The 24110-nt window shown below is 36.2% G+C and overlaps 1 protein-coding gene across 6 annotated transcripts in view; it reads left to right on the forward strand.

Annotated features, from left to right (window-relative positions):
* Positions 1-24110, forward strand: part of ZRANB3 (zinc finger RANBP2-type containing 3) — a 190357-nt gene that overhangs the window by 134093 nt on the left and 32154 nt on the right. For 4 of the 6 annotated variants that reach the window (XM_027835736.1, XM_027835733.1, XM_027835734.1 and 1 more), the window contains exons 13-14: positions 18572-18992; positions 21456-21671. The exons of 1 other annotated variant lie outside the window; for it this stretch is intronic. In XM_027835736.1, coding sequence (XP_027691537.1) covers positions 18572-18992; positions 21456-21671 — 637 coding nt within the window. The remainder of the gene's footprint in view (positions 1-18571; positions 18993-21455; positions 21672-24110) is intronic. One more of the 6 variants, XM_027835737.1, reaches the window with a different exon arrangement.

A 24110-nucleotide genomic window follows, 5' to 3' on the forward strand; every position in this document is an offset into this window, starting at 1 on the left:
CATTTATTAAGTGCCTGCTATGTGCCAGGCACTGTGCTAAGTACTTTACAAATATTATCTCATTTGATTTGTTGCCAAGTCTTTTTATTCTACCTCCACAGTTATCTCTCTCTTCTGTCCCTTTTCTCTACTCACAGCTTAGTACAGGCACTCATCACTTCTCACCTAGACTATTTAAGTGGCATCCTAATTGGTCACCTATTTTTTAGTCTTTCTTCTCTCACTGCTCTACACAGATATTTCTAAATTGAATTGTTAAATTTAACCACCATGTGTTTCAGAGTTTTCAGCTTTGAATATATTTCTTTTTTTTTCTGGAGGCAACCTATAGATTTTTAATTGATATTTTCTTTTCTGTATTCTGAAGTTTTTTTTACAGTTTTCTTGTATTGTTTCTTGAATTATAATTGTTCAGGTTTTTTGACTTTTGTTCTTCTAGGAAACCTAGAATCCTTAGGCTGTCTCTTCATATTTTGTCTGCAAGATCATTTTATTTTGCTTGAATTAAAACCATGTTTTCTTTTAAAGTTATTGCTTATTGCTTTTCTTTTTCAAGATTCTCCTTCACTTCTTTGTTTTTGCATTCCTAATCAGTTGTCCTCTCCTTTGTTTCCTTGATGAGATTTGGCAACATTGATCCAAGTTCTTCTATTCTACCAATTATTTCTGCTGTATAGGCCATTAATTCTGCTTTCATTATTCTTATTTTTCTTTTAATCCACTCTGAAACAACTTGTTGTAGTTTTGGGTTCTCCTTAAATTCCACAGGGTCCTCTGTCTCATTCAGTGTTAAGTCATTTTCCTTTTTCTGTAGTATTTGTTCATAAACTTCTTTACTAGATCAGGAAGCCCTATCTTTCTGCTGTTAATGTTTTCCCTGTTGATTTATATGCTTATGCTCAAGCCGTTGAGTTTTTTTCCTCCTGAAGCCTTTGGTAATTTCTGTGTCTTTTCCCCTTATTTTCTTCTATTACTCATTTTCTGACTCCCTCCACTCTCATAGTGTTTTCCCTGAGATATGGATCTCAAAACATTAGTCTCCTCACACATTGGGTAATTAACAGTTCACCAGTCTAGTTCTCTGCTCCAATTCACTTTTGGGGAGACAGAACTGGCCTCAGCTGTATGCTGAGCCCTTTCCCTCAGTCTTAGAGCAGTACTATATTCCCCCAACCCTCTTCCCCCAGTACACACTATGTCCTGTCACATTCCCCCTGTTCCTCAGTTCTCTGCCCCAGTGGTACAGAGCACTTCCATAGTGATGCTACTGTAGCTGGTGTTTTTTGTAGTTTGTAGTTTGGATCTCTCTGGCTTTGGGAGGAGGGAATCAGGAGTTTGGTTGTGGGCTTGAGTAGACACATTTTCTGCCCCATTCCCTCTCTTCCTCCAGTGTCATGCAGAGATCTTTTGTAGAACGGAATGCTGCCGCAGCACTGGCCACTGAGGCCCCCCGCAAACTTCTGTAGCCTGGAGCCCAGATCTCCAAGGCACTGGAAAAAGCTCTCTCTTTCTGTAGGGACTGGAGTGTGGGATTGGGTTTTGTTGAGAGGCCATAAGTTGGGTCAGCTGGTACAGCCTTGCTGTAGGTAGCCCAGTAAGTGTTGGGGTAGAGAGTGCTGTGTTAGCTCAAGGTAGGTAATAGTAGTTCGTGGGTTTTTTGGTTTTCATTTTTTAAGTCCTGTTGTCCTAGGCCATGGAGATAGCTGAAATTGCTTTATCTTTGGCACATAATTTCAGTTTTGTAGAGCTTTGAGAGGTCATGGGTAAAAGAGAAAATGTCTAGTCTTCCATCTTGTTGGTCATGTGACTAGAAATTGATCAGTCCATCTGTCAAGATTCAGATTGATTAAAGTCATTCAGCCAGTATGATATGAGTCAATAATAAATTCATAAATAAAATCCAAAACACCATTCTTGCATACAATAGGGTCCCAGTAAATTTTTCAAATTGTTAAATCTTTTGAAATACTATAGTTGATAAATTGATAAATTTATGAGGTAATCTAACTTTTTTTTTTTTTACTGAATACTCATTATGAGGATTCAGATCATTGTGGAAAAGAACGCAAAATATTAGTGTTTATTGTCTACTGGGTCGTCTTTAAATATAGTATAAAATAAATCCTATTTTTAATATTTTAAAATTTTAATTATTTTAAAATTATACTTTAAATGTAAGAAAGTAAACCATATTTTTACTCTGAAAGAAAATTAGCTTTCTATTGTTGAAAAATTGACTACTCATATGAATGCAACAGACTCTCAAAGATTTGTCTGCGTAACACCAAACATTTGGATGTGACGGAAAAATACATTCAATTACCTGCTTTTGAGGGGAAATCACAGCTATTTTCACGAATTAAATAACAAGATATTCTTCTTTTAAAAATAAATTCTTATGGACCTTTTTGGATATGTTTATAAAAGACTTTTTAGTTGCAAGGAGGAAAGGGCTTGTTAGATATTAAAGAACTAAATAAACATGAACTATTAAATATTCTGCTTTTCATGTGACTAATATAAGGATATAGTTTTTCATGAACTAAAATTCTTTCTATTAGAAGCATAGTATTGATGTATCAAGATATTAATGGCTTTTCATCAGAATTGTCATTTGAAAGGAATCTGTCGTATACTGACACTGGTACGTTTTGTTTGTGTATTTTTTGTTCAGCCACAACCATAGTAACCTGTCAAATGTTTGTCTTGCTTTTATTGGTTTTACTAGATTTCCTTTTGCTCTCCTCCAGTTTTAATACCTTACGTTTTTCTTCACCATTGACAAGAGAATCATCTCAGAAGAACAGTAGTTTACTATAGTGTAAAACAGAGCAAAAAGATTAGGTCCCTTAAATGTTCAGAAAAAATACAACATGGTAAGCATTTTACAGTTTTTATTCCCAGCATTTTAAACAAAAAGCAATATTGAATAAATGAAAAGCAAAGCAATAACTTAGTTGCCAACTGTATAAATGAAGAGAGAAAAATGCAGCTCTCTTTCTCATGTTCAGTCTGCCACATGGACACATTCTCTTAACCATATTTCATTGTTGCCAAAGAACCTCATGCTGAAAAATTAATATTTTGCCACATTTAGATAATGCTTTAAATTTTAAAATAATCTTCATTTGATTTTTTGTTTGACAGTTTAAAAAGTCATTTAAAATGATTATTTCTAAGAAAATAATAGGACTCAATTAGCTAGAGCCTTATATTCATACCATTTGGCGTCCTAGAAAATTATTTCTAGTTACAAAGAATGCAGCTAGAAGATAACACATTTTAGCTTAATTTTGCTATTAACTACCAAAACATTGGCATATAAGGTTTATTTGATTAATCTATATTGCTCCTTTCCCTTCCATACTCCCTATTCATCATGTGCTAAATGGATCATAAAATAAATACAGATTCAATTGACCATTTATTTTACACCTACCATGTGCTAAGGATTGTTGGTACTAAGCACACTAAGGTGCTTGGTACTGGGTATGTACAAAGATACAAAACTACAGTTTCTTCTCAAGAAGTTTACGATCAGAGGTAAATACAGTAATGCAGGTATATGTATAAGTATCATACATGGTAAAATAGGATAAGAACAAGGTAAAGCTCTTTTAAAATATTATAAGAAATTTGAAGAGTGTAACTTTTAAGTGGGCCACTCAGAAAAGATGTCATGATGTAGTGGGTGTCTGAAGTAGGCCTTGGAGAAAGAAAATAATGAGGGGGAAGTGTGCTACCTGCTTAAATAAGTGGAGGTACATGAAGATGCAGGTTGGGAACTGGGATGGCTGAAACAGTCTTGCTTGGGAAGTTGTATTTAAAAAGACGAACAAACCAAAAAACCAACCCTTGAAAATGTAGGTTGGAGCTAGGCTATAAAAGGCCTTAATTCCTAGGCTAATGAATTTGCATTTTGTCTTTTAGGTAATAAGGAAGCCCTGATGGTTTTTAGGTATGAGAGGGGGAGGGGGGGGAGAGAGAGAGAACATTCAGTAAGATCGTTTTAGTTGTCATGTGAAGTGAGTATTGGAGAGGGTAAAGACTAAAGTAGGGTTGTTCAATTTGGAAGCTGTGACAGTAGCCCAGGCCAGAATTTATGAGGGACTGAGCCATCATGGTTACCATGTAGGTGAAGAGGAGGAGACAGATATACTGAGTTTGAAATGATAATGTTACATCCAGGTAGACCCTTAGAAATGTGAGCCTGAAGCTTAGGGTGGAGATGGGGAATGGATGTGTAGATTTGGGAATCTTTTCTTTAGAATTAACGACATTGGAGTGAATGAGGTAGCCAAAGTCAAGAAGAAAGAAAGTGAAGAAGAGAGAACCTGGGACAGAGTCTGGAGGGACACCAACAGTAAGAGACTAAGGAACAGTGTACCAACCGAGGAGACTAAGGAGGGGCAGACTGGTAGTAAACACTAAAACCAGGAGGAAGCTGCCTCTTAGAAGCCAAAGGGGGAGGGAATGGGGTAGAGGTGGAGCAGAGGGGAGAGGTCAGCAGTGTCAGTTGCTGCAGAAATGTCAATTAGGGGAGTTGCAGGCTGACGAAAGCCTACTGGTCCTTAGAGACCTTGTAGAAAACAGTTTCATTAAAGCCGCATGTTGGGAAACAGGATTTCAGGGTGTTAAAGAGGAATCGAGCAAGTATTGGATGCTGTTTCTAGAAGTTTAGCAGTGAAGGAAAGGAGGGGAAAGATAGTGGCAAGGGAAGGATTTTTTTTTTTAAGGATAAGAGAGAACTGAGCCTTATTATAGGTAGTAGGAAATGAGATAGTAGATAGGGGAAAGGTTAGGTCAGGGACTTATGGGAGAAAGCTAGAAATGGGAGTAATCAATAGTGCTAACTGCTGATAGAGAAGGGAGGAGAGATGTTCCAAAAAAGGATATAAGGAGAGAAGTTAACTTTAGCAAGAAAAGGGCCAACGTATCCTCTGGGACTGGAAGGAAAAAAAGACCGACTAGGTGAGCCTGTACAGAAGTTTTGAGCTATAGAAGTTGAGAAGTCTGCTCAAACTATTAGAGGTTTTAAGCATAAATATAAATGTTAACTAGACTTTCAATCTAGGAATGTTTCTGCTGCAGGACTTAGTTCTGGAAAATTAGGTGAGGTGGATAAAGCTGGCTTTCTCTAGTCTACTGATATTATTGACACACTCCAATATCTCTAAAGTTGATTTATATGGCTACTTAAATTTGGTATCTTCATTAGTAATTCTATGTCCTCTTCTTACATTATGTTAATAATCTGACTGCTAGGGTAGGATTATTATTAATTGTGCTTATCCTAGGTGCCACCAAAATGAATAGATTCTATGTAATTATGTAGAATATATAACATCTGTATAGAAATATATATAAATTTTAAAACCAGAAATAACTGCTATAAAAACAACTGCATTTAAATTGAATCCATCTTTCAGTAAACTGTAACCAAATAACCTTTATTGAACATTTTTCTTTAGCTATTTTTCGTGTTCTTTTTTAATTGATAAATTTTAACATGATAAGCCAACCAAAAGCCAAAATATTTAAAACAAAAAATGTGATAACAAATGATTACACGTACAGTTGTGTACTTTTGTTATTTACTGTTCAGTAAGAGATGGGAAAGCTATGTTTTAACTTCATTTTCTTTTTTCATTAAGTTTTATTGATATATTTCATTTTTTCACATGAGTCACTTCCTCTTAGACTTGTTCCCTTTACTTGAACTTGGAAACATGGAAAAACGGGAAGTTGTTTGGACACCTTTCATTTTTTACATTAAAGCATTTCCTGTTAAACCCACTGCCCCTATTGAACTTTTACTTGTAACAGAGAAAAACAGCAAAGCAAAACTGACCTACAAAACGACCACAAGTAATAGCCTATCCAAGATTAATAATACTGCTAATACTAGTTATCATTATATAGCAGTTCAAGGCTTGCATAGTGCTTTTATAGGCAAATTACCATTTGGTCTTCACAACAGCCCTGTGAGGTAGTTATTATTATTATTATCCCCATTTTATAACGAAGGAAACAGAGGATCAGAGATTTTAAGTGATTTACCAAGGTTTACAAGACTAGCATCTGATGTAGGTATAAAACCCATGTGTTCCTAATTTCAGGTCCCATGCTGTATCTAATTACACAGAGATGTCAAACCACCTGCTCATGGGCGGCACTCCCAAACCAAAGTAACCTCATATGATTCTCTTTCTCCCTAGATCTTACCCCTCCAAAACGTATTCATCACCCTTGTCAAGGCCTCCAATTCATCTGCCCCTTCAGCATTTTCTCAGGTTGTTGTGCCTGCTCTGATTTCACTTAATTTCCTCCCCAGTGTCATCCCTATTATTAACCTATTCAACATCACTCTGTCCTCTTCTCTAGACTTTCTAGACTAGAATACGTATTCTAGAGTCTAGAATATCCCCTGTACTATTGCTGTTAGCCTCATACCAAACACCAGCTCTATTTTCTCCCCCATTTTCTACCTCGTCTGCTTCTAGTCATGTATTGTTGAGTGTAGATGATGTAGTATGTTACAAATTTATGTAAAATAACTTCAACTGGGCCGTCACTGTAGGAAGGCAATTCTCTTATTCTTGCCTAATTGATTCCCGGTCTCACTCCCCACAGAAGCAGTTCCAAACCTTCTTTTCTCTTCAGTCCTCTCACACATCTCCCTCCTCCTACTCTCTTTGCTGAACACCCAGATTCATATTTCACTAAGAAAATGACATTATTCACTGGTACAGCCTTCTCTCGTCCTCTTTATCTTACAACCCCGTGACACCTTTGCCCATTATTTATTCCTTTACTACAGTCTCTGAGATAATGGCACTTCTCCTTCCAAAGACCATCCCTGTACATGTACTCTTGATCTTGTTCCCTCCTTCTTTTTTCATCAGATTGTCTCCACTATCATCCTCCTGTCTCTGTAACTTTTAATCTCTCCCTATCTCTAGGTTCTTTCCCTTCTGCCTGTTAAATATGCTCAAGTCTCACTCATCCCTAAAAAATTCCTTCACGAGGTCCCTGCCTGGCATGTACTTCATGCTTAATAAAAGTTTATTGCTTATTGGCCTGCTAGCTGTCATCCTGTATCTCTTCTCCATTTCTCAGTCAAACTCCTTGAAAAAAATCATTTATCAGCATCTCCACTTTCTCTTCTTTCACTCTCTTCTTAATGATCTGTGATATGACTTGCAACCACATTACTCAGCTGAACCTACTCACTCCTAAGTTACCAAAGATCTCCTAATCATCAAATCTAATGGCCTTTTCCAATTTTCTTCCTTCTAGAGACACTTCAGTGTTTGACAGTGTTGACTATTCTTTGCTCCTGGATATTATTCTTTTCTTTGGGTTTCTCAATGTTGCTTTCCTTCTACTTGAGAGCGCCTTTTCATTCTCTTGCTGGCTTATGATCCATGTTACTTCTCTTGACTGAGTGTACCCCAAGGCTCTATCCTGTGGGCTCTTCTCTTTCTTCCCTCTTCTCTCTCATATGGTGACCTCATTATCCCTGGTGGATTTATCATCTCTATGAAGATGATTCCTGAATCTACATGTTCAAATCTAATCTCTCCTAAATTCCAGTTCTATAAAAATTAGAAATTTCAAACTGAATGTCCTATAGGCTTCTCAAATAGAACTCATTCTTTTCCCCAAAAACGTACTCATCTTCCTAACTTCCCTATTACTGTGAAGGCCACCTTTATCCTTCCAGTCATCCAGGTGTCACCTGTGATTCCTCACTCCCTTTATAAATATTCATTCAGTTGCTAGATATTGTCACTTCTGTTCCCACAAAATGCTCACATATGTCCACTTCTCACCACTTACACAGCCACTACCATAATTCAGGCCCTCATCACCTTTCCCTTGGGCAATTACAGTAGCCTCCTAATTGGTCTCTGTTTCAAGTTTCTCCCCATTCCAGGCCCTGGTTTTCCCACTGCTTTCCCTCCCCACCTCAGTAAAGTCCAGTGACTCCCTATTACTTTAGGACCAAATATAAACCCTGCTACTTGGCGTTTAAAACTCTCCAAAACTAGACCTTTCCTATCTCTGCAGTTTCATCATATGTGACTCCCTTCTGTGCTCTCTGGGATCCAGCCATACTCATCTCATTGCTGCTTCTTACATACCGATCTCCATTTCCATTGCTTTACACTGACTGTTCCCTGGACTGGGATGTTCTCTTTCCTCACATCTGCTTCTTCTTGTCTGGTACTTAGTAAATGTCCAGTAAATGGTCACTTGACTGGCAGCTTGTTGCCCTTGATTTCCCTGAAGGCTTAACTCAATTGTCACTTTCCTTGGCAAGGCCTTTCCTGGTCCCCTTGGCTGCTAATGCCTCCCCACCCAAGGTTACTTTGTTCTTTGTGTGTCTCGTATAAGCTTATACAAATATACCTGTCAACTCCCCCAAGTGGAACATTAGCTCCCTGAGGGCTGGGATTGTGTCTTGTTTGTCTTTGTATCCCCAGAACCTATCCCAGTACATGGCAGCTTAGTATATCCTTACTAAGTGTTTCTTGATCAATGATTATGTATGTATACATCATCAGTTATCTGCACTTCCATCTTCTGTATATATCTTTAAAATGTATGGTTTTCCTACCTCCCCCTCCTCTTGATAGAGAGGCAATAGACTCAGAGTACAGATTGGGGCAGTATGGGGTGGGGAGGGGTCTTCATGTGTGCACACATATATAAATAAATATATGGCCATGTCCATATATTTAAGTGATTAAATTTAATATATTTAATGATTAAATTGTTTTGTTTTGTTTTTTTACTTTCTTAATTGGGGAAGGGGAAGAAGATGAGAGAGAGAGAATGCAGAACTGAAAATGAAATAAAATTTAATTTAAAAATACAAGTTCACTATGTATGCATATTAGATTATTTGGGTAGCTTCCTTTTTTTCTTCCTCATCTGAGTTATTTCTTTCTTTTTTTTTTTTTTTTTTGCCTTCATAATTTTCATTCATGAGGATTTCCTATCCATCTTGGGTCAACTTCCCAACTTATCCCTTTTATGAACTCTGAATTCTTTGAATGTAGAGTACATGTCAGACTACTCTTTACTTTTCCTTAATTAAGATGTGGTCACTTCCTTCCAATATGACCATTGTTTTTATTTTGGCGTCTTTGCTAGTCAAAAAATGAGATCCAGAATAGCAGTTCTTGTTGCTTTCTCACATAAGATCATCAAATATAGAATTAGAGCTAAAAGGACCTTGGGAGCCATCAAATCCAGCCTTCTTAATTTACAGATGAGGAAACTGAGGTATAAGAGCAGTTAGATGGCCTGCTTAGAATTACACAACTATTAAGTATCTGAAACAAGATTTGAATCCAACTTTTCTAAATCGTTTACTTTAATCCCTATGTCAGAAGTATCCCTTAACCTCAAATCAAGTTAAGAACTTGTCTGCTATCTTGATTTTGACAGAGAGAGGATCATAGATTTATAGAGCTGGAGGTCAAGCTCAGTTCCTGCACGTTATATTTGGGAAAATTGAGGTTAAGAGGTTAAGTGACTTGTCCAGAGTCATCTAACTAGTTAGGGTCTTGAGGCAGAATTTGAACTCCATATCAAGTACTCTATCCACTATACCCCCTAGCTGTATTCTCTGTGTGTGTATGTCTGTCTGTCTGTCTGTATGTGTAAGAGAGAGAGAGCTCAAGATGACTCCATAATGAAAATTCCCCATCGTGCTTTCATGCCACCTTTGTGATCTCTTTCATTAATTTCCTACTGGTCTGTAATATAATCCCCATGACTCTATTGTTTCTGTTTCTCTTTCCTTTGATCCCTTTCCAAGAGTTTCTCCTTCTATTTCCTAGATGGCTTCATAGGAATATTTATTCTTTTGCTTAATGTATTCCATTTGTGTAAGGTTCATCCTGCTATAGCCAAATTGTCACTAATCCCATACCACCAAATATCAGTAATGCCTATGCAGCTTCATTTTCTTCCTTGCATTAAGTATGTTTGTTATTCATATATTATACATCTGTGTATAAACCTGAAACTACAGATTTTATTGCTGATTATCTTCTTGAATATTGTCTCCTGTGAATTGTCCTTTCTAGTAATAGGTTATACCTGCAACTCGATGTGATTACGTGACTTGGTAAAAAAAAAATGTAGGGACTTTTCTCCTTCCCCCTTCGTTTTTGGTTTAAAGTGCTCTTGATCTAGTAGGGAAATAAGATGCAAACACTTGTATTTATTTCCCTTATGTATAAATGTCTAGAAATGACTGATGTTACTTTGTTATTTTTTCATTTGGTTGACAGCATGAGTTGTTGCCATAGGATTATTTTTCACATTAGCATCTTTCTTTAAGAATCTTAGATAATATACTTGGACTCAAACTGATTTACTATCCCTTTGTGTCATACTGGCACAGTTTGTCTTCTGTCATCCCTAGCTATCAGAATTGATATAATAGACTTCATTTCTTCTGTTTACCTCATGAGTGGTTGCCTTTTCTTTCATTTGCCATGAAGAAATTTCTTTCACACACTGGCTATCTAATGCTCAACTCTGTGGAATAACAGCTAAGTTGATTTGGAATAAATGCTAAATAAGTACACCTTCTACCCATGCAGATTAATCTGTAGTATCATTATTTGCCCTATTTTAAAAGTATTCTAATTGTAGGACAAACCTGGGAGGGGAGATCATTAATTAATTAGAAATGTTTTTGTCTTTTCATAACAGTAAGGCTAATAGTACACATACTATCCTTCCTTCTGTCAACACAGTATTTTCCCTTTTTGTCCAGACCCATGACTTCATTACTGTAAGGAACTCCTAGTATGGAATATCCCTCCACTGCTACTAATCGGCAGCTTACCTATAATTTATACTTAGATCATTTTCCTAGACACTAAGAAGATAAGTGACTTTCTCGTGGTCACAGAACAAGTTTGTGTCAGACAATTAAGGCAAAAAATTTAGATGTACTGACCATACCCATTGTTTATTTTTAATGGGAATTTCTCTAAAACCAGATATTGTGTTCTAATAGCGAAACACTGACTTTTTTTTAGTGTTTTGATCTCACATTTTAAATATGAGATCATCTCTTGAAATATTTTCCTACCTTTTCCCCCTAGTTAGTTGTAGCACAAGATTGTCAAGACTGATAATCAGTGAGATTAGTGCTAAGTCAATTTAGAAGTGAACTCTTGGTTTAAGATTGCCAGGAGGCCAGCTTCCAAAAGCTTGAGCTATGGTGAAGTTCAAGTTACTGATGACTTGCAGCTTTTGGCCACCTCTTGACCAGGATATTATCTCTTAAGACTCACTCTCTGCCACATTATTCACTGTTGTCCATCATCATATGAATTTGGAGGCAGGCAGTGCAGTGAAAGACCCCTGGGTCTGGAGGACCTCACTTCAAATTGTGCTGGGCCATTTACTAGCTGGCTAGTCACTTATACTCAGTGGTCCTCAGTTCCTGATCTTTAAAATCATGGCTTTGAAATAGATGGGCTCATGGGTCCCTTCCAACTCTTAATCTAGAATCCCATGAATTATCTACATTGCTGCTAATTAATTTCTGCCTCCTCTTCCCATCAGTAACTTGAACTTCACCATAGCTCAAGCTTTTGGAAGCTGGCCTCCTGGCAATCTTAAACCAAGAGTTCACTTCTTAATGGCTTTTTACTATATTATATTAATTTCTTCACATCCTATCACATATGTCTTACATAGCAGTACAGATCCAAAATATCCCCAGTATTCTGATGGCACAGTAGACTGCAAGTAAAATCCCAGTGGTGGCAGATGTAAGCATCAGTATCTGCTTACTGTCAATCATTGCTACCCTTCACTCCAAACTGCCCTCCAGCATATATAGCAGAGTGTCTCAAGTGGAAACTTCCTAAATTAGATGTTGTTTAAATAGGAAAGGAAGTTCTTCTAAAAATGATTTGATAGCTTACTGAGACTGACTGAAAATGCTTGCATTTTTTTTAAGACAATAAGAATCCTATAGTGAAAAAGTACTTTGTTGTTATTTTAATAAATCCTGAGCAAGCGTTTGGCAGAGAATAGGAGAATTTTTAAAAAACTTCAGACTTCGTCAAAGTAAAATAACTTTCTAAGTGTGGAATAAGGTAAGAGAATCTGATACGCAACTTATATGACAGTGATCTTTTTTTTTTCCCCTTAGCAGAGATTCCATTTATCATTTTACCAGTAATAGAAATTTTAACTCCAACCTGTTCTGTTAGCTCTGCTAGAAGATATCATGAAATATGTATGTAATAAAACCTCATTAATTTAGAATAATTGGAGGGGAGACCAGTCTGAGGTTGCTGAAAATCAAAATTTAGAGTATGTTTTAAGGAACGTAGCTTTTTAAATTCTTTTGGGGCAAGTCAACAAGCATTAATTAAACAGTTATTACACTGTGCTAAATGCTGGAGATACATAGAAGGGGTAAAACAAAGGTTTTATTGCATACATATTTCATGATATCTCTCTGAAGAGGTAAAAGACCAGAATGAAATTAAAAAGTTTCTACTCCTGTTAAAATGATAAATGGAATCTCTGCTTAAAAAAAACAAACCAAAAACAAAACACTGTCACATAAACTGAATATGAGATTCTCTTGCCCTGTTCCATATTAAGGAAGTTTTTTTTTTCTTTGATTATTCTTGAGGAGCTTACAATCTAATGGAGGAGACAACATGTAAATGACTGGACAAACAAGATATATGCAAGATAAATAAGAGATAAAGACACTAGCATTAAAGGTAGTGGTAAAAAGCTTGCAGAAGGTAGAATTTTAGCTGGGATTTAAAGGAATCTGGAGAAACCGGTGGAAAAAAAAAAGGAGAGAATTCCAAAAATGGAGACCAGTGAAAACACATGAAATCAGGACGGGAATGTCTTGTGCAAGGAACAGGAAGGCAGCCATCTTGACAGGATCTGAGACTATGTATGTATGTAGAAGGGAGTCAAGTGTAAGAATACTAGAAAGATAGGGAGAAGTCTGTTTGTGAAGGGCTTTAAAATTCAAACACAAGATTTTATATATCATCCATAAGGTGATAGGGAGCCCGAATTTATAGAGGAGTGACATGGTCAGATCTGCTTGTTTTGATTGCTGAGTGAAGGATAGACTGGAATGGGGAGAGACATATAGAAAATGAAGTCTGGAGAGGCTAAATAATTTTATATAAAGGAAGACTTCAGAAGTAATTAAGAATAGTTCTTTTAAGTACATTAAACCTTCCTCTTTTAATCTTATTTACAGTCAACTTGCTTAATGAACATTTTTCCACAGACCAGGAATAAATAAATTGTAAATAAACTGCTGCCATTGGCCTCCAGCATGTTTTTGTATATCCAGAGAACTAAGACTGGTTTTTACATTTTTAAATACAATGGCTGTACAGAACAGCCTTTGGGGTCAGATTTGACTCTGGAGAGTAGTTTGCAGAGAAAACCAGAAAGGGTTCATCTTGCAGAAAATATGGTATATGAGTATTATCTGGCCCTGTGTTCTATTAATTACTTATCAAAATGTCTTTACTTTTTTTTTCTTTTTTTTCTTTTTTTTTGGCAATTGGGGTTAAGTGACTTGCCCAGGGTCACACAGCTAGTAAGTGTCAAGTGTTTGGTCTGAGGCCAGATTTGAACTCAGGTCTTCCTGACTTCAGGGCCGGTGCTCTATCCACCGTGCCAAAGTGGATGGAAGGGGGAAAAGACCAGATTGTCTAGCTGCCCCAAGATGTCTTTACTCTTACAACTCATGTACCTTGAAGCATTTAAGTCAGTCAACACGGGCCATAGAGTTTCACTCCAATTTATAATACATAATGATACAGTGAATAACTATCTTCATTATAAACAGGAACAAATTTGTGATCTCAGTGATGCAAATCACAACCAATGTATGCCTGCCCATCTTTTGTGACTTTATTCTCTGTCCTTCTAAAAGTTAACCTTATTTGGTCTGTCTAAAATGGAGCATGCAGTCTGTCCATTTGTTTTCTCCTTTTTTTGCTAAGCTATCTTCTTTTTTGTTCATATATTTCCTTGCTAACATCATTTATACCACTTCTGCAGCATAATTCCTCCTTTGTAACATGTTACACCTTGCTTATGCCCTTTGGGGGAGCATCAGCTTTAGTTTTCTAAGACGAGTGTTCAATGACTCACAGCCATACAGCATCAATGGAAGAATATTGGTGTACAAATAATAGAACTTTATTTCAGAAAGAAACTGGAGTTTATTATAAGAATTTTGCTACTTCCAAAGGCAATCTAGCCTGCTTTCTTAACCATGTCACTTAAACCAAGTCAATGGCAAATTGGCCAAGCAAAATAACTTAGTGTAGTTTAACTTGAAAAAGCTGATACTAAATATACACTCAAAATTGCTGTAGATTTTCAGGTAGCTTCATCTTTTCCCTACATTTCTCTTAAGTATAATACATTATCTTTGATTATCTATTATCTTTTCTTTACAGGACCAAACTAATTTAACCTATTTATTACTGCTTTCCTTTTCTCTTTTCACCCAGAAATGTGTATTTTATGTCCTTTTCTAAGATTTATTGTTCAATTAAAGATCCTACATTCGAAATACTTTTTTTTGTGTATCCCTCTTCTAGCATTTTCTTTTGTTAAAACTCAGCAGAAATTATCTTTCCTAACTTATTCAGTTCCCTTGATTATATTCTGTTGTTTTATATTTTCACATAAATTTTGAAATTTTTCCAGCTGATTTGGAATGTGTTTGAATAGCATATGAGAAAGAGCTACACAAGGTAAAGGTTCTCTGTATTATTTTGAGAGAGCCTGTGGTAATATGTCATAATTTCACCAGTATAGAAACAACCTGAATCTCTTTGCCTAGCAACACTGCAAAGGCAGACTGAGTTCATTATGGAAATTTTCTTCATATGCTCTGCTTTGAGAGGCAGCATGGCAGAAAGCATAGAAAAGCTAAACTCAAGGCCAGGAAGACCTGAATTCAGATCTTGTCCTTGCCAGACTGGCTGTGTAACACTAGACAAGTCTCTTACCCTCTCAGTGCTCAAGGGCCAGAAAAAGGGACCACTAAACCACATGGAAGGATACCTGCTACTGCATCAATATGCAATAAGTCAGTACTTAGAATTATGTATTAACATTATCTATGTTCTGTTATATTTTTAAAATTAATTTTATTAAATATTCCCAATTACATTTTATCTGCTTCCAGCAGCATTGGGAGTTTTGTGGAAGCCTGCATGCCCCATGTTTGATACCTCTATGCAACTCTCTAAGACTACACATTTACAGGAAGGTGACTTTATGCATCTGAGAGTTCCAATGAACTAATGAAATCACAGGTGCAGTCCCTGTCTCTGTGCTATGTCGTTTTTTGCTAGCATCATATTCTATGGGACATACATTGGGAAACTGGAGCATATCCAAAGGAGGGTGTGACCAGCTCGGTGGAGTACCTAGAGACCATTCCTTGGGGATCAACAGAAGGAACAGGGGACATTCAACCTGGAGAAAAGACTTCACAGGTCATTGTATCTCTCTTTAAGTACTTGAAGGATAATCCAGTAGAAGAAAGATTAAACTTGTTCTGCTTGGTTTCAAAAGGTCAGACTAGGCACAGTGAGCAGAAGTTGCCCAGAGGCACTTTTCAGCTTGATGTAAAGAAAAACTTCTAATGATTAGGCCTTTCCAAAATAATAACAATAATAGTAATAATGATAACAGTAATAATAATAGGTAGCATTTATATTAGCGTTTTAAGGTTTGTAAAATCTTTTACATATGTTATTGTTTCATTTGATCCTTACCAAAATCCTGAGTTAGGTGCTATTGTTATTCCTATTAAAGAGGGGACGGCCATCTTAGAAAAATAGTGGGTTTCCCTCACCTGGAGGTCTTCAGTCAGAGGCTGGATAACCACTTGTTATGGATATTAGGGAGAATCTTGGTCTGATATGATTGGATTACATGCTGTCTGGGGTCCCTTCCTACTCTAGGGTTCTGCAGTTCTCTAATGACCTTTCAGTACAACTTGAACTTACACAATTTTATGTAAATATGAGCCCAATAAATTAACCCCCATTGGTGAAGCAATATGACATGGAACACTAGAATTGTTGCCAGTGGATCTTGATTCATATCCTGGCTCTGCCACTTACTACCTGTGTAACCTTGGTGATGTCATTTGATTTCTCATTCTTTAAAATAAAGGTACTGAACTATATGCACTGGAGTCTTTTCCAGCTCTAAATTCTATGATCTTTTGAATAATGTTTCTTAATTAATTGTGCCAATGGGTATCCATCACCTTCCAAATGTGAAGTTCATTCTTATATTTGCAAAGGGGAAAGAATGGTTAATGAGACATACTACCATAGCCATTCATAGGAATATAGCATTTGATTTTTGAAAAGAAGAAAGAAAATAAATTTTCCTACTCCTGAATTGCTTTTACATTTATCAAAACAAATCATCTTTGAATAACAAAAGGTCCAGAATCTCAAGGGAACTGATGAAAAGAAATGCAGGGGAAGGTGACCTAGCCATTCCAGATCTTAAATTGTATTATAAAGCAGCAACCATCAAAACTGCTTGGTACTGACTAAGAAATAGAGTGGTGGATCAGTGGAATAGGTTAAGATACAGTAGTCAATGACTGTAGTAATCTATTATTTGATAAACTGAAAGACCCCAGCTTCTAGAATGATAACTCTCTCTTTGACAAAAACTGCTGGGAAAACTGGAAAAGAGTATGGCAGAAACTAGGCATAGATCAAAATCTCACACCATATACCAAAATGAAGTCAAAATGGGTTCATGATTTAGATATAAAGGCTGACACTGTAAGCAAACTGGGAGAGCAAGGAATAGTTTGCCTATCAGATTTATGGAGAACAGAAGAATTCATGACCAAACAGGAGATAGAGAACATTATGAAATGCAAAATGGATAACTTTGATTACATTAAATTTAAAAGTTTTTGCACAAACAGAGCCAGTGCTACCAAGATTAGAAGGAAGATAGAAAATTGGGAAAGAATTTTTACAACCACTCTCCCTGATAAGGGCCTCATTTCTAAAATATATAGAAAATTAAGTCAAATTTATAAGAATATGTCATTCCCCAATTGATAAATGGTTAAGGGATATGAACAGACAGTTCTTAGATGAAGAAATTAAAGCCATCTATAGTCATATGAAAAAATGCTCTAAAATCACTATTAATTAGAGAAATGCAAATCAAAACAACTCTGAGGTACCACATCACACCTATCAGATTGGCCAACATGACAAAACAGGAAAATGACAAATGTTGGAGAAGATGTGGGAAAATTAAAACACTAATGCATTGTTGGTAGAATTGTGAAATGATCCAGCCATTTTCGAGAGCAATTTGGAACTATGCCCAAAGGGCTACACAAATGTGCATACCCTTTGACCCAGCAATAGCACTTCTAGGGCTGTATCCCAGAGAGATCATACAAATGGGAAAAGGACCAACATGTACAAAAATATTTATAGCAACTCTTTTTGTGGTGGCAAAGAATTGGAAAATGAGGGAATGCCCATCAATTGGGGAATGGCTGAACAAGTTGTGGTATATGAATGTAATGGCATACTGTTGTGCTATAAGAAATGATGAACAGGCTGACTTCAGGAAAACCTGGAAGACTTGGATGGTCTGATGCTGAGTGAGGTGAGCAGAACCAGGAGAATGTTGTACACAGTAATAGCCACGTTGTGTGATGACTAATATTGATAGACTTATCTCTTCTCAGCAATGCAAGGATCTAAGACATCTCCAGAGGCCTAATGATGGAAAATGCTATCCACATCCAAAGAAAGAAGTATGGAGTTTGAATGCAGATTGAAGCACACTATTTGCTATTTTTTCCTTCTGTTATGTTTTGTTTCCTCTTTCTGGTGGTTCCTCCTATTGGTTCTAGTTCTTACTTACAACATCACTAATGTGAAAATATGTTTAATAGGAATGTATATGTATAGCCTATATAAGATTGTGTGCCATCTTGGGGAGGGAGGTGGGAGGGAGAGGGAGAAAAATTTGAAGCTCAGAAGCTTATGGAAGTGATTGTTGATAATACAGAATAAATTAATTAAAATAAATAATAAAAAAATCATCTTCAAGTAAAAAACATATTAATATGATTGCCTCAAATCTTTGGACACAGTGTTTCTTCCTAGTTTGAACATGAAAGCATTTTTCCTGATTATATTATTGACTCAAGGTGATGGAAGTAGACAGTTCCTGAACATTTATTAAGGCCTTTCTCTGACAAAAGCCCAACAAAGATAATTTCTAAGTAAAATATTTTAAAGTTTCATAGTATCGATGTTCTTATGGTGTTCTAATATGTTAAAAAAAGATACTTTTTAAATTGCCTCTTTCACCAAGGAATCACAAAATTAATTTAATTCAAAGGATAAAGGTTTAAATCTTGCTAATAAGAAAAATATATTTATTAAACCCTTTTATTTGACCAAAGATTGTTACAACCCCGAATTATCTATTTGCTTTTCCCTAGTTTGAAAAAGAAAAACAGCATGATATTCGAGCCTTCTTTTTACCAAAACATAATAAGAAAAGACACACAATGGCATCCTGTGATGAATCAAACGTACTACAGGAAAAAGATACTGAGAAGGCCTTGGATTGTAGAAATATAGCTACGAGGGATGCCATTGATTATGGAAGTGATTTTGAACCTGAAGGTAAAAGATGGAAATCAGTGGACACTCAGAACAATTCCTGTCAAAAAGAGAAAAGACCATCATGGTCTAGTCCAACAAATGCTGAATTTATAAAAGAAACAATTCAGGAGACAAAGTCTAATTCAATCAACATATCCCTCCCTGGAAAAAATTGGCAGTGTGGTCTCTGCACCTATGTTAATAGTTCATTATTGCCTTATTGTGAAATGTGTGAGACCCCTCAAGGCAGTGCTGGTAAGTATAGGTGGGGGGGAGAATTGTGTGTCCTCCTAACTAGAATGAGACCCTATTGATTTTAGAGAATGCAGCTTATCAAAGCTTAGTGAGACTGCTTGGTGACTTGAGCCTGGAATACTAGAATAAGACCTTCACGTAATGAAGACCCTGTGAAATTATCCTCTTTGGGAATGTGAAAAGCTCCCATTTTTGTCAAGAATGTATATCCCCAAGTGTCTGTGACATGGCATTAATTTGGCACAAATGGACATTTCTGATTAATGTCAGCAGGATGCGAATTCAATGGGCAGGAATAGAAGCTCTGTTGCCATGGCAGCAAATATGCCTTATAGTCAGAGACCTGCTGTTTTCTTCTCTTTTGTAGATGTTATGATTTTAAAGGGAAATTATAGATTTTTATGTTCTAAATAGCTAAATAATTCTCTGCAGTTTCTTTGCTTCCTAAATCTGTGAGGTGCAGTATTTTTTGTATGGTAAATAGTAAAAAATTCCCCCAGGTTTCATTTCTTTAAGGAAGGTAACTGGACTGTCTGTTTTAGTAAATTATTATATTTTTAAAGTCAGAAAGTGATTTTAAAACAGAAATAAAGATGTCCTAAACTGCTGACTATGTATATTTTTATACTGGGATCAATCATTTTCTACTGTGTAGTTTGGGGAATGGTTCCATAGTTGTCTTATGAAAAATACCATTGACGTTCCTTTTGTTTTGTAATTTGGGAGCATATTTTTATGATTGTGGAAACTGCTGGTTGACAGCACTGGAAAATGAAATACAAATTTTATTTATGAGTTCTAATAATCCTACCACTGATCTATCTGGAACTTTCTGACCTCCGAGTGCTTGACATTAACCAATGAGTCAGCTACCTGGGCAGTAATAGTCTGAGCTGCTCTCTGCCCTTCCCTCCAGGGTCTCTTAGTTCTGATCCAAAGCTAAATGCAATCTGTAGCGAAGGCTTTACTCTTTCAGTTCTTGGTGTTCCTGCCAAAATTGACAAAGTCTGCCATCTGGGTAGTTGTATTTGTAATGTGGACACCTGTTGTCTGCAAACTAAATTGGAACCACAAGCTCATTTCACAGACCCTCCCTATAGCAATTAGCATGATTTCATTCAACTCCCAACTGTTATCAACATAAAAATAAAGTACTCTTTGCCTGTAAAATAATATCTGAGCACATGAAGTATATAAGATAAATGACTCAGCAGCATAATTTGGGATTTAATATTGGTTAATAGTTTCTTATTTTTTTTCTCTTGTGCTATCAAAAGTCAATCCTGAAATTGCCTCTTGAATGATAAGGTCATAGGCAGATTGTCTCACTTATATTTGAACAACATTTTTAATGACTTTTTACTAACTTTATCAGCATAATTAAAGATGGGAAAAAAGAATGTTCTTATTAATAGTGATCATGTCATTATATAAAAATTATAATAATTAGTTTAATGAAGGTTAAGTTACTGTTTAGTGAAGTGATTCCCACTGCCTGCTGGTTTTTTGACACCCCAGGATATCTCCAATTAACTCAAGGGGTATTATGGAAAAAATAATTTAAAAAACAAAATTAATTTTAACTTACTTTCAGTTAAAAAATACATGCCATATGGCACATTTGGAAGGGGACAGCTGTTAGCAAATCAAACAGTAGAAAGGTGTCACGATTCTAGAAAGGTTGGGAATCACTTGTTCAGTGCATTATAAGTAATTTGGTATAATTTGCATTCAGTTCTAATGTTTAAGTCATTATTGCTTAAACTTCCATCTGTGCCAAGGTCTTTTTGAAGTTACAAATAAATGAAGTTATAAATACATTTTTTTCACTTTCAAGTAACTGCTGATAACTTTTATTTCGTTTTCAGTTCTTTTAGAAGCAGTAATGTTTATAGCAGCAAAAGCATTAGATTAAGAGTATTTTTGAGTCTCTACCTAGACACTTAACAACTGTGTGATCCTGAACAAGTCACGTCACTCTCTCAGCCTCAGTTTTCTCTTCTGTGAAATGAATATATTGCTTTGTATTGTCTACTTAGGGTATTGTGAGGAATAAATGAGATTTATTATATGTCATGTTTGAGGCCAGGTCTAACCTCACTGGTAGAAGTTATATAGTGGTATACTTTTACTCTTTGTAAAAACTTTACAACACTCAAGAGCTCTGCAGCAATGGAATAGGCCACTCTGTGATATTATTAGTTTCCTGTTTTGGAGAGGCTAGATTACCACCCATCAGGTGAAGAAGAGATTTTGTCATAGGTGGGATTTTGAGCTTGATGACATTGAGGTTCTTTCTGACCAGAAGATGCTGTGATTCTGTGGCTCAGAATAAAATAAGTAACAGGTTTTTTTCCCTGCATTTTGAATGTCCTATTCTAGCACAATGGCTGAACGTAGTAAGCATTTAATAAATGCCTATTGATGAAGTTTTTAATTGACTTCTCATTTCTTTAATTATAGTACATCTGAACAAGCAGCAAATAGACGATCCCAACTGTATCCAGGATGAAAAAGGAAATCAGGTGAATGAGTCTCAGAACAGCGCCTTACAAGTTAAAACCAACTCTTCCTGTGCGCAAGTCCTTGAACAATCAGCAGTGGAACAGTTTGTGGAAAGCAAGAGAGAAAAAGCTGAAAGTGAAAATGAAGGTGGAGATGGACCAAAACCCCAAAAAGGTGAATGTTGTTTCCATTAGTTTCCTTGTCTTTAAAGTAAGATGGTTGGTTGGACTAGATGATCTGTAAAGTTAGGCATTTAAATGTGTTCTTTCTTTTAATGCACTTTATCAGTTAAATCTTGTTTGCTTCCAGAGCAGATTTGAGGAGGCTTAAGACACAAAAATATATCATTAAAGTAGATATTATTACAGTGTCTTCTGATTTTTTAAACCAGCTTTTTGTAACTCAGTATTTAAAAGAACAACAGCAGAAGTGTGAAAATTCTGGACTTGAAGTTTTAAGACGTGGTTTCAAAGTGATCACAGGCAAGTCAGCTTATCAGAGTCACATTTTCTCATCTATAAAATGGGGTTAATAATACCCACATTCCCTGCTTTATAGTGCTGTTTTGAGGAAAGGGTTACATCTTAAAATCTTAAAGGGCTAGGTAAATGGTTATTACTTTTGGTGATGGTGCTGATGGAATCCAATTAATGCATTTAATCCTTCCACATAAAATGAAGCTAATAAATTGTTAAAAGATCCACAGCTGATTATTTTCTCAACTCTACCCAAATCCAATCTATTCTGACAATTGGAGTTTTCTTATTGATGTTTGGTATGTTCTTTTGGACAGTTGGTAGGTATTATATATTATTATATATGGAATATTTTTGAAGTTGACTATTCCAACTATGCTCTGTAAAGATATGCAACAAATGACAGTATGCCTTAAGGTACTGCAGGGGAGACCATAAAATATTTTAAGTTTATTCATCTTTTTTGGGTGACTCCTTCCAATATCTATAGTTATACTTATATGTGTGTATAAACATATACATATACATAATATGCATATACACATATGTACGTATATGGTGGTTAGCTAGCAACAAACTATCAAATATCAATGTCAAATCTGGGCCAGCTGGCAAGAATTGGCAACATTATAGGAATCACTGTTTTTAAGATGTGTTACTATATATGGTATATATGTTACTTTGGTAGCTTTTGCAGAATGTCATTCTTGATAGAATTAACTCAAATTGTTAAAATGTGTTTATAATGCATTGCCTACATGTTGCTTGCATTGTTTATGCAGTAGTAATTTAATGAATTTAACATGTAACATCCATTTAAAACTGTAATTACTATGCTAGTGAATTGAAGTGAGGGTAGATACCACTTCTGAAATTTTGTGCACCGAAGAGGTGACAAATTTTCTCATTCTAAAATCAGAGACTTTCTTTAGCTATTATTTTTCCTTTCCTTCTACTTCATCTTGCCCCCAAGGTTTTTCTAAAACAATGAATTTGAGAACATTTATTCCAATTCTGTACACCCCACCCATATCCCTCCTCAATTCCTGTCATCCTCTAGGCCTCAGTTCCTTTGGCAACAAACTCCTTATTCTGGACCTTTTCTACTTAGATTTGTTTCATCTCTTTACATTAACAGAAATCTAGATTTTCTTTCGTCTTATTGTCTAAACCTTCCCCGCCTCCAGTTTCTGTCTCTGCATCATGATCACTATATTCCAAGTAACACATGCTCATAACTTTGGAATCACATTCAACTCTACCCTACACTTCACTTTATAGTCTAATAAGTAACCAAGCCTTTAATGGCTTCATTTATCCATACCCTCCTGTCCACTTCTACTATAACCACCCCAATCCATGCTTTAATTTTTCTCCCAGTTGGACTCCTTTGAACTGGACTCCATTGTGCCTCCTGGGTGGGTCCCTTCTTCCCTCCCTCCTTGCCTTTTTCAGATTCCTTTTGTATGTTGGCTTTCCTCATTAAATTGTTAGCTCCTTGAGGGTGGGGACTCTCTATTTTTTTATATTTGTGTCCCCAGCACAGTGTCTGGCAGGTAATAGGAACTACTGACTGGTTTTTCTTCCTTCTCATCTGTTTTATTAACCTTTTTGAAGAGTTCCTTTTGCCTCTAGTCTTTCAACTCTCTAATCTATCCTCCAAAATGTTCCCAGATAACTCTTCTTAAGGCATTGTAATGATCGTGTCCATCAGTCTCAGAGCCTTCTCCCATCCATCCCCTTCTCTGTTGAACTACTTCCCTTTAAGGCTTAATCCAGATGCTAGCTCATCAAAAGTCTGTTCCTGAATTTTCTTTCCCACCCCCACCCCTGGAAAAGTTTGTCCATCCTTCAGTGGGGCATAGCTCTTTGCCTCTATCTCATAGCTTTTTTTATACATATTTCATATACTGGATTAGATCATAAGTTCCTTAGAAACATTCTCATAGATCAAGATTGAGAGCTGAAAGGGATTTTGAAGGTCCTCTAACCCAACCTCCTCATTTTACAGATGAGGAAACCAAGTCCAGAGGGTTCTAATGACAAAATTATACAAGTAGTAAGTGTCAGAGATGGAATTCAAACTTGTATCCTATGGCTACAAATTCAACCTCTTTTCCATTATACCACACCTTGA

This window comes from Vombatus ursinus, unplaced genomic scaffold (genome assembly GCF_900497805.2).
Source record: "Vombatus ursinus unplaced genomic scaffold, bare-nosed wombat genome assembly UNPS02014816.1, whole genome shotgun sequence".
Taxonomy (NCBI): Eukaryota; Metazoa; Chordata; class Mammalia; order Diprotodontia; family Vombatidae; genus Vombatus; species Vombatus ursinus.